Source organism: Hemibagrus wyckioides, linkage group LG06 (genome assembly GCF_019097595.1).
Source record: "Hemibagrus wyckioides isolate EC202008001 linkage group LG06, SWU_Hwy_1.0, whole genome shotgun sequence".
In the NCBI taxonomy this organism is placed as follows: Eukaryota; Metazoa; Chordata; class Actinopteri; order Siluriformes; family Bagridae; genus Hemibagrus; species Hemibagrus wyckioides.
The window spans coordinates 12,462,857-12,474,070 of record NC_080715.1 but is presented as its reverse complement, the minus strand read 5'-3'; the positions used below and the strand labels follow the sequence as shown (position 1 = coordinate 12,474,070).

The 11,214-nt window shown below is 36.2% G+C and overlaps 1 protein-coding gene across 1 annotated transcript; it reads right to left on the bottom strand.

The window, feature by feature from the left end:
* Nucleotides 1-755: 755 nt before the first annotated feature.
* Nucleotides 756-10,764, bottom strand: itgb2 (integrin, beta 2). The gene is made up of 17 exons (XM_058392663.1): nt 10,642-10,764; nt 7,988-8,039; nt 7,756-7,847; nt 7,181-7,385; nt 6,835-7,005; nt 5,851-6,092; nt 5,251-5,409; nt 5,031-5,126; nt 4,831-4,920; nt 4,512-4,646; nt 4,123-4,310; nt 3,048-3,280; nt 2,742-2,958; nt 2,093-2,298; nt 1,428-1,594; nt 1,194-1,263; nt 756-1,089 (listed from the first exon to the last, which is right to left on the bottom strand). The coding sequence occupies exons 2-16, from the start codon at nt 8,034-8,036 to the stop codon at nt 1,195-1,197; spliced, it is 2,319 nt and encodes a 772-aa protein (XP_058248646.1). The 5' UTR covers nt 8,037-8,039; nt 10,642-10,764; the 3' UTR covers nt 756-1,089; nt 1,194.
* Between the last annotated feature and the right edge of the window lie 450 nt (nt 10,765-11,214).

The window sequence follows — 11,214 nt, the reverse complement described above, 5'->3', positions numbered from 1 at the left end:
TTTGAAGTTGGACACAAAAGCTTAGAATGATCACAACCTGATAAGTACTCACACATACACGGACTTCATTTGTTGTAAACGGTTTACCATAGCGATTGCTAATTGTACTAAAACATGCTAACCCATTTTTTTGGACCTATAATTTCTTTTTCCCAATATGATATGAAAATCATCCTACCTGTTTCTGGGACAGTGAATGTGTGTGCGTGTGTGTGTCTCCTTGGCAGCAGAGGCTCAGCTAGTTTCACTCCCTGTTTGTGAACTTCAGCCTCCAGTACACCACTGCTCCTCTCCTGATCCTCAGATTCATTAAAGAGTTCTGCTGTGGAGGACTGCCAGGGCAGGGCTCATTGCTGAGTTCTGGTCACTGGTGCCTCAGAGACCCTCTCCCCTTTCATTACAGAATTCACTCATTAGCTTCATGCCTCTCTTTTTGTGTGTTTTGAACTGAGATGTGATCATCAATGTAGAATGTAAACCTAACAAACACTTTATTTCCGCAAAAGTAGCAGAAGGCAAATTAATTCATTAGTATATGTATGTTTTTAATCTAGTAAATTCCTCACCTTTCTGATTAGTTTTCACTGGCTAATTCATAACAGTTACTGGATAATATGTGCTAAGAGGAATAACTAAATATTAAACTTTGAGTTTACTGGAGTAAAGTGTCATGGTGTAAAGAATCTTATGACTTTCTGAATTCTATCATCTAAGAACAACAACCCTTCTCCGCTGGAGCTGAAACGCCAACCATCTTTCGACTCGGACATTTTATTTAATAATAATTTTGCTTTACACACACATGAAATTACTAGTACACACAAGAGATCATACATAAAAGTCATAGCTGTCAATTATATACATGGAACTAATACTGAATTGCAGTTTAGCAATGCATGATTAAAACACTAAATATGGATATGCTGAATATGCGATAACACATGAGCGAAATACAATTTCACAGCCACAGATCAATCCTCAGAGGATCCCAATCCAAGTCCCATGGGCTACAGAACCCTGATTACTGTGGTCAGGTGTTCAAGCAACAGTGTTAATTATCCAGCATAGTGGATGGTGCAAAAATGTGGACTGGAAGAGCATACTTAAGTATTAGATTAGTAATGTGTAATACATTTACAGTGGATTATTATTATTATTAACATCTTGGTTTTCCTTCAGTGATCCACTACTACCTTAAGAGTCTCCAGTAAATGCTGGATTTGCCACAGTTGTGGTTGCCTTCTGGAATAATGGATTTTCACTCTGTAGAGAGAGAGAGAGAGAGAGAGAGAGAGAGATTATTATTATTATTATTATTATTATTATTATTATTATTATTATTATTGTTGTTGTTGTTGTTGTTGTTGTTGTTGTTGTTGTTGTTGTACCATTAATAAGCATTATACAACCCAAAAAATACAACATACTTTTGCCCATTGACGGCGCTGCGCTTCCTTTTCAAACCTCCTCCACTCTTTGAGGTCTTTTAAATAAAATATTGCTTTAATGATGATGAGGAGTAAAAGTCCAATCAGTGCCACACCAGCAAGAGATGAGCCCACGATGAGTGCAACATTCGGCCCCTGCGGACATTCTAATATACAACATTGTACATAGATTATAAAATGACATCTTGGCATATGACAATACAGGAAAAGGTAGAGACATTCAGTCAAAGTCTATTTAGTGTTATTACAAAGAATATCATAGGTTGAGCTGCATTTAAAAATTGAACTACAATCACTGTACTAAAGAAATGTGGAAATGTCAAGAAATGTGAAACATTCTGGTAATAGTAAATATAATAATAATAAACTCATATTACACACATAAAGTACAGCTCGTAGGGATTCACAGCATGAAAATAAAAAGAGAATAGACTTTACTACTGATGCTGAATACTGTTGAAGCTATATTAATGGTAGACAGCTGGATATAGCTTTTGGATATTAAATAGTAAAGTGTTAATTAAGTATTAGTGACAGACAGCTGCTTAACATTTTGCACATCATTCTTGGAAAATGTAATAGCCACCATTTGATGATAATAAGCCACAATTACAAACATGATCACAGTCACTGATTAGATTTACCCCTGTCCTTGAGGACTTTCACAGAATATTTGTCAAATCCGTCTAGCTCAGTCATTGAGAAGACGATACGGCAACCCAGGCTGTCCTTCACTAGACACTCCTTTCTTGCCAGTTTTTCCTCGACTGAAACTTGAAGGTGTTTGCAGGACGCTGAGCAGTTCTTCTCAAATGGCCCTGTTCCAAATGCCATGCATTCAACACAGCGCCTAATGTTTAATACGGGGATGTTAATAACAGTATTTGAAATGAATGCATGAAACATTTGTAGAAATAATGAAGGTCCATAGATGGGTCCAGTTCATGAATCTTGACTTACTGTTGTTCAACATCTGAAACTAATCTGAATGATTAAACACCATAGAACAGTGATATCCTATTTAGATAGTCCACTGTAGATGTTCTACAAAATTTTCAGCAACATGTAAAAAGATGTCATATCATTCTAATCTATTCTACTCTTTTATAATCCAACACTGTTCCTATTAAAAGTATATAGACAGAAAAAAAAAAATTCACCCAGATGAAAGTAAAAGGAAAGGACATCAAAGATCCCTACTATCCAAGTCAAGTGTTATGCTTTTAATATGTAAAAGGCTGAAAGGCTGTGAAGGAGCCTTAGATGTTGTCAGTAGTCTGATGTTTCTCTTACCCCGACTCTTGGCATGGTAATTCACAAGTGGGACAATTGTCACACCTGAGTCCTTTGTATCCCCTCTGACAAATACACTGGTTGCACACACATTTACCACGTCCATGACACACGGTTTCTCCTGTCAGGCAACTTTCATCAGATTTCCTGCACTGACAGGCTGTTCCTTCATAGCCTGCATGGCATTTACATTCTCCACACCTGCAATCCCCATTACCTGAGGAAAATTCATAAACTCATTGTGAATGCATGTTTGCAGTGCTGGGTGTGAAACCTCTTATGGCATGTATGTGTGTGTATCAGTACCTCCACACAGTTTGTTTTGGTACTTTTCGCAGTGTTCATCGTCGCATTCACAGTGAAGACCATAGTAGGATTTGCCCCCCTCGGTTTGATGGCACTTGCACAATCCACACTCGCAGTCTCCACGGCCCTCACACTCTGTCCCGTTATCTTTGTGGCACTGAGCCTTCAGGGCGGCCTCATCTTTCTCGCCCAATTTGCACTCACACCGCTGCCCCAGGTAACCAGAATTGCAGCTGTGGTAAGAGAGAACCATAACGTACTACATATAAATGCTGTTGTGTCATTTATTTTGTACATTGTGAATAAGATAGGGATGGTAAGCAGGTGTGAGTTTAGGAGTTGTTGACTAGTAGGGAGGAGACAGGGAGGCGTATCTTTTTCAAAAGTAAACATGATCCTGGGTTCACTGATTATTATTGATGATGTAATTCATGATGGTAGCATTAGACTTCAGAAAGATTTTGCCTGATAATTTACAGGGAAATGCATCCAATCTTTTTGGGATGGAATTTCATTATGCATACAGACTATAAGACCACACTGCCAATACAACAAAGTGGGTTTTAGACTGGCCAAGTAAATCAACAAACCCAATTGAGCATGCATTTCACATCCTGAAGAGGAAACTGAAGTGAAAGCAAAACAAAGAACACCTGAATGAAGCTGTAGAAGTACAAGCCTGGACAAGCATCACAAAATTAGAATGCTATATCAGTTTGTGGTTGTCAGTGGCTCACTGACTTGATGTAGTTTTTGCAAGCAAAGGATATGTGTAATAAAGCAACCACATATAAAGTGTTATTTACTTTCATTTACTGTTAAGCTGTCTGTTCCTGTACTTTTACTTTTTCGTCAACTAAAAAATTCAAATTTGGTTTCCCACCAAAGCTACCATGTACCATGTTTAACACAAGCATCTTGATGTGTACTAAAGCATCAGCTAAATGAGGTAAATGTGAATGAGATTAATTGTGCATTACACTAATTGTAAAATAGCAGACCCAGCAAGAACAAAAATGTCACCACCACCAAAAACAACAACAAATGGAACAACAGAAGAAAAGTCTTCCCATACCTGCACATGCCACAGTCAACTTTGCCCTGGTTATTACAGTACTCATGCGTGATAGCCTTATTGTCGCATTCACACTCACATCGTGTTTTAACCTCAACCTTTAGTTTTTCATTGAACCCCAAAAGACTTATGTTGAAAGTCGCTTTCTCAAGGCACTGTGCTGCCTTTACAGTCACAACGAAAATCACCTGAAGAGGAAAAAAAAACAAGGACACTGCTAAGCAGGATATGACATGATATACTTTTGGATGTTCATAATTCATGATGCATGTGCAATACGTACACTAAAGGTAATTGGGCTTCACTTTTACATGTGAATTTTTTACTAAATTAAATGAGAGATTTATTAATACCCTGTATGCTGGTGTGTGTGCTGTGTGTTACGTTACCTCCTGACCAATGGCGACATTATTGCATATCCCCTTATCACTAGACTTTTGTCCTTCAGGACAATTAGATGTGAATGTTACTGATATGCCTTCTGGGAGTCCATCATGGCTTATAATTATATTAGAGGAGAGTTTCTGTAAAAATAATATTATCAGAAAAATGCAAACAAAAATGCACTTGCTTGCAGTTTATTTCTATTAAATAAATACAGATGAATCCAGGAATACACTAACTCTATCTATATATAGTTATATATAGTTATTGCAAAGAAATGTCACTAGTTCTATGTGAAGGTTTGTAAAAAGAAACATGCCTTACATTGTATGCTTCCACAATTAGATTTACCACATTGTTTGAATCTTTACTTAGTACTCCAACTTCTGATTTAGGAATTAGTTTACTCAGCTCCTTGAGAAGAAAACATCCTTATATCACAAATATTCTTATAATCACAAAGGAAATTGCTAATATTAATATGCATCATTAAGTCAATTAAAAAGTAAGAGAATAACACTCACTTTATATATCTGTGACACATCTTCGGTTACAGCAAAAATAGGTTGCACATTTTGCTCTTCCAACTTCCTTGCAATCTGACCAACAGATGGGTAATCCTGACAGAGACAGTTAAATCAAAATGCCTATTTTATTTAAGGAAATACTTTCAAGTAAGCAGTGTAGCTTTCAAAAATCTCTATTTTCCACTATCTCCACTACTTTAGAAGTATTCAGTCATACCCAGGTGTTGCTCTTGCTATACAAGTTGTTTTTATTCAGCTGACAAGTCTCTTGGTTGGGTTCCAGGATGCCAGCAAGTTTCCCATCACCTGCCATGTGGAACCCAGCATCAGTGGCCAGCACCAGCAGCCGTGTGCTGTTTCCCCAGCCAATCTGATCCTGTGCATGATAAAAAGAATTTATAAATAAACAAACAAACAAACAAACGAATGAATGAATGAATGAATGAATGAATGAATGAATGAATAACAAAAGATAAATGTCCTACAGCAGCCAACGAACATCCCCCAACCAACCTGGAGCAAATCTGGCAAGAAGTACATGGGCCAAAATCACTTCTTAACTGTGTGTAAAGCTGGTACATATGAACTCCAAAATACATAAAGCTGGTTATCTCATGGTTATCCTGTATCTGCGTGCTTTTAGGCATTACAATGATGCCACATGATTGGCTGACTGAATGACTGGAAAATTGACTGTAACTTACAGGTGTGTGTATGTGTAGAAATTGTCCTGTTTTGACCAAATGAAGGCCTGACACACATGAAGTAATTGTATACATTACTGAAACATAAAAAAGTATTATAAGTGATGTCTCACCACACAAGTGACAACTTGCATCATGGCATCAAGACCTCCCTCCGGGATGTCCAAATTGCCAGATATATTCTGTTGGGAGACTAAAGTAGTGAATGTTTCCTTATTATTTGTTAGACTAAGGACATGCTGAAAGCCAAATGCTGGCTGACATTTCTCTTCGGCGGCTGGACAAGGCTTTTTTAACTTCTCCTCTGCTGTGTCCGTGAATGGAAGAACCGTTTTATCAACAAATGAGCCAAAGCCTGCATGAAGAAATGACATGTTAATGCATCAGGTATCTTAAGATTAAAACAGATATAGTCATGTAAAAAGAAGATTCCACCCTGAACAACATTAGAATTAATGTTTTAATTCTCATTCATTCAGTTTCATTTTGAAATGAAATTCTGAATTGACCATTTTAGATTAAATGTTTTGCATGTCCGTCTGTGTGTTGTTCAGTTTTCATGTGTTTAATGGTTTCTGACACCACTTTAGTGCAGCAGCTCTACATCTGTCACATCCTCAATTGTAAAGACTATCGTTCTTGTCAACTTGTGAATTGCTGATGAGCTGAGCTGAGACTCATTATAAATTAAAGCAACTGTGTCATATATCTGCATTGTATTCTGGGACTTTGGGTCCAGTATCCTCGGTCCCCACTGTTTATATGTTGGATAATGCGAAATTTCCCAAGTTTGCTGGGAAATGGTGAGAAATTAATGAGAAAAGAAGCTCTTTAGGATTAGGAGCTACAAGCGAAACTTAAGGGTTATCCCTTATGTCTGAGAAAACTTTCTTCCTACTAATCTCCATTGCAACTTCTCTATCAATGTCTTCCTGTGATGGGAGTGCAGCAGATTACTTCCACAACTTGTCACACAACTTGAATTAAAAATACAGCACCAAAGTTGTTAACTACATCACATACATTTTAATGTAGACATATTTAATGTGTTACAGGGTGAAGTCTTCTTTTACTGTACTCAGCATATGTTCTTTTACCTATTCTTGCATTTCCAGTTATGCTCTGCAGCTTCTCAAGTATCTGTATTCCCAGGTTTTTCACATTATTCAAGTCATCACCCATTGAGTAGGACAAATCCATTAGATAGTACAGATCAACAGGGTAACCCACTGCCCTTTTAAATTTGACCTCAAATGTGTAGGCATGTCCTGAAAAAACAAAATTTATTGCAAGAGTTTACTGTAGTGTTAAGTTTTTCGTTCTTTAATTAACATACCTTCAGATAACTCCAGATAATCACACTGCCTACATCCCTTTTCAGCAATAGGATGGCCCTGTCTTCAAGTAGATCTATATATTTTTCTATCATTTAAGAAAACATACCTGGTCGCAGATCGACTTCAATTTCTTGGGGTTGCAACTGAACTGGTGTTTTATTATCCCCCGTAGCATTTTTCAGTGGTTTGTTCTGAATGTTTCTCGAGTCACTCAATGGGTTGATTATATCCCCTACTGGGCAGCCTTTCTCTATAAGCTTCTTCTGGGTATCACATCGTACTGCTTCCTGCTCTCCTGGCTTGGTGAAATTCTGTGTTAGGAAAACATCAAGAGCCATGTTTAATGCAAGATCCATGCCATTTAAAGTAGCTTGTAATCAGTGAAATAACTGTGGCAGTGAAATAACTGTGCTCCATGTGGATTTCTAGAGCATTGTTATGTAGTACTACACTGACTGGCTCCAGAAACTGATTGGGCTTGGACTGTCATGGCATACATGATTGGAGCTTTGATAAAATGATCAGTGATGAGGTTGTTTTGTAGCTCTTCATGATCGTAATGCATTTTAGTCAGACTAAGGTAGAAATTTCTGTAAAAAAATAATATTTTTATTATATTTCATTTTATGCCCTCTGAGCAGAATCCTAAAACTTATCCTAAAACACCTTGGTGTTACTCACCAACTTCTTGCACCAGGTGCATCCTGGTCCAGATTTAATGCAGTCGTTACATGACACCACTACTGATTTTATACATTCCTCCTGAGAGTGGACTGGTACAAAAAAAAGACATGGATAAAGAAATCAAACAGGTGTTCTTGACATAAAATAATATGCATTTCCCCAGTTAGTTCAAACAAATAATGCATTATGCACAACTATCTCATTCATGTTCATATCAATTTAACTTTACCATATTGTCCAAATAACAGCAGGAGAATGATCTTCGATGCCTGTGGCATTTTCTGATGGAAAACATCACATTTTTTAATATTAATGATACAACAACAGCAATTTACAGATCTTTAACAGTCCACGTTCTACACTGAAAAAAAACCCCCTCTTCCCAACAAAGGTGCATTTAACTATTTACAAAACTTGCTTTAGTGAAGAACACTTTCTTATTATTTCATAAAAAATCATAATGTAATTTATTATTGGATAAGATTCTTGTGCTTTATAATAATCCATCACTTCTTAACTAGGGCTGGGCAACGATTAAAATTTTTAATCGCGATTTATCACGATTGTCATGAGTTAACGTGCGTTAACGCTCTCTCTCTCTCTCTCTCTCTCTCTCTCTCTCTCTCTCTCTCTCTGTGTTCCGTGCCTTTCTCCGTGTTTGTTCGCCCGTTCTATTTCTTTTCCGCTTCCTTTCAGCCCCACGCCAGTCTTATGCTTATCCCAAATGCTCTCATTGGTTGAGATGCGTCATAACGTTTATCCCAAGCCAATACGGATCAAGATCCCACCCCTCCCGTCACCCATGGTTTGTCTGTGTGTGTATTCAGAGCCGCTGAGCAACAGACTTTTAAAATAATTTACAAAATAATAAAAACTGCGTTAATGCGCGATAAAATAATTGTCAGCGTTAATAAATTAATGAGTTAACGCAATAATAACGCGTTAACTTGCCCAGCCCTATTCTTAACATAAGGTACAGCAACTTGAGGCTGATAATAATATTTATGATAACATTGAAAAACTGCACTAGTTCATTAATTATATTACATTTAAACAGCAGATAAAGTAATGATAATATCATAACGAAGATTAAAATCCCATTATATCTATTTTCCAAAATTCCAATTTAAATGTGCAAATCTTAAAGGAGAAGTTCACTTCCAGAACAAAAATCCACCTAGGTCACACGTGACCTTTCGACGTGATTACATAGTACAGAGCGTCATGGAAGTGCGTCCCAGAGCTAGTGCTAGATGAGCTTCTGTGGTTAAAAAGTATACAATTTTTTTTATTTTTCTAAGAAAATGACCGATGGTTTGGCTAGATAAGATGTTTAGAGCCCTTTGAAGCTGCATTTAAGCTGCATTTTGGAAGTTCAAACTCGCAGGCACCATTGAAGTCCACTATTTGGAGAAAAATCCTCAAATGTTTTCCTCAAAAAAAAATCATTTCTTTACGACTGAAAAAAGAAAGACATGACCATCCTGGATGACCAGGGGTGAGTAAATTATTTGTAGATTTTTGTTCTGGAAGTGAACTTCTCCTTTAAGGTACCAAACACCTCATAAACATCACATGTAACTCTTTCATTTGACATTCAGCTGGCTCAAACCAACCTTTCTAACAGAATAATTAGCTATTACACCTCATTAATAAATGATTATTGCTACAATAAAATCATATGCTGTAGAAACACTTTAAAATATTTGACTGAAGGTGGTGTAGAAGTAAGGTTATGATACAACCAGCACCATCCTTTGATAAATGCCATTATTGTTATTATTATTATTATTATTATTATTATTATTATTATTATTACATTATAAAAACATCTGGACTTGGACTGAGCTTAGCAGCTGTTAACTGATATTTTTTGTGGTTGTCAGTGTGTAAGAGGAAGCAACAGACAGAAAGAAGGGATATGAGAATATGAAATGTAAAAAAAATATATCCACTACTTAACTACATAAGTTTCTGTGGAGATCAACACAGAAAGCAACGAATCATTTAAAAACTTTTCCAATTCCTCATAAAAAAAAAAATATATATATATATATATAAATATATATTTTAAAAATTTCCTTGCAAGGAGATTATAATTCTAAATAAGGAGGTAACCAATGATTTTGCAACACACTATTGCATGTAGGAAGTGTCAGAACTGCATTTTGCAAAGAAGGGCGTTATAAAGTTCTGCTCTGCACATCGCAAGTGTGAACAGGAAGCTGGTCAGACATTTATAGCTTGATATTTCTTCTATTGTCGTAATTTCCATTGATCATTTTCCATCACCGAATGACATGTTGAGCCACAATCACCACCAATAAACAAGACACCACAAACATCTGCCAATTAAACTATTTTATATATAGCCTTGGTGAACATACATTTTACTGGTAAGACAATCAAACAAACAAAAAAACCTGAACATGAGATGTGTATGTAATGTATAATACGATGAGAGAGAGAGAGCGAGAGAGAGAGAAGGAGAGAGACAGAGACATCTGGATGAGAAAAATATATATATATATATATATATATATATATATATATATATGTATATATATATGTATATATATATATATATATATATATATATATATATATATATGTATATACATATACATAGATATATATATATATATATATATATATATATATATAAAGGCTGTGAGTGAAGAGAATGTCACACAGTTATTATTAAGTGGACAGAGAACTCAGAACTCAACCACTATATAATATCTAGGAATTATTATCTAATTCCTATCTAAAACAAAAAGAAAATAACATGAAAGCACTTAAGCTACTATCACTCAGTATTCACACCCAGATATATCAAACTTATATAACGAAAATATATACAGCTATAAACTTCTTACTTACAGATGCTGGAATTACTCGTTTAAGACAGAAGTTCACATGCAGTGCTCACTTCCTGTCACAAATGACTGTTACTTTAGCAGGCAACATGAAAAATGTAGAAATGCAGCCAAAAAGGAAGTGAAGGAGCCTTCACCCTTAACAACAGATGGGAGGGAAACGTCACAGAGAAGTGAAAGAAAAAGAAAGTGTACAATTTCAGACTGTTAAACAACCAAACACAACCACAAAGCCACACTCTTAAGCTACTGAACAATGTTCAGGATGAGCTTCAGAAACAGTGTGCAGGGAATGATGTTTGACATTTCACTGGTTGAATGTAAAGCTGCGTTGTGAGGTATTGAAGGAAGCTATGTACATTTAACAAAAAAAACTTTTTGACCTGAGCAACAATTAAGACACTTGCAAGCATCCTTGCCTTCAGAAAATTTAAAGCAGACTGGCACAAAATCTTTCAGGCAGGGATTTCAATTATATTACAATCTATATATTCATAGGCATCCTAATGACTTTTAATAGTGTACCTTCATAATATGCCTTCCATATAAGCCTGTCCTAAAGAATGTCACTATTTGT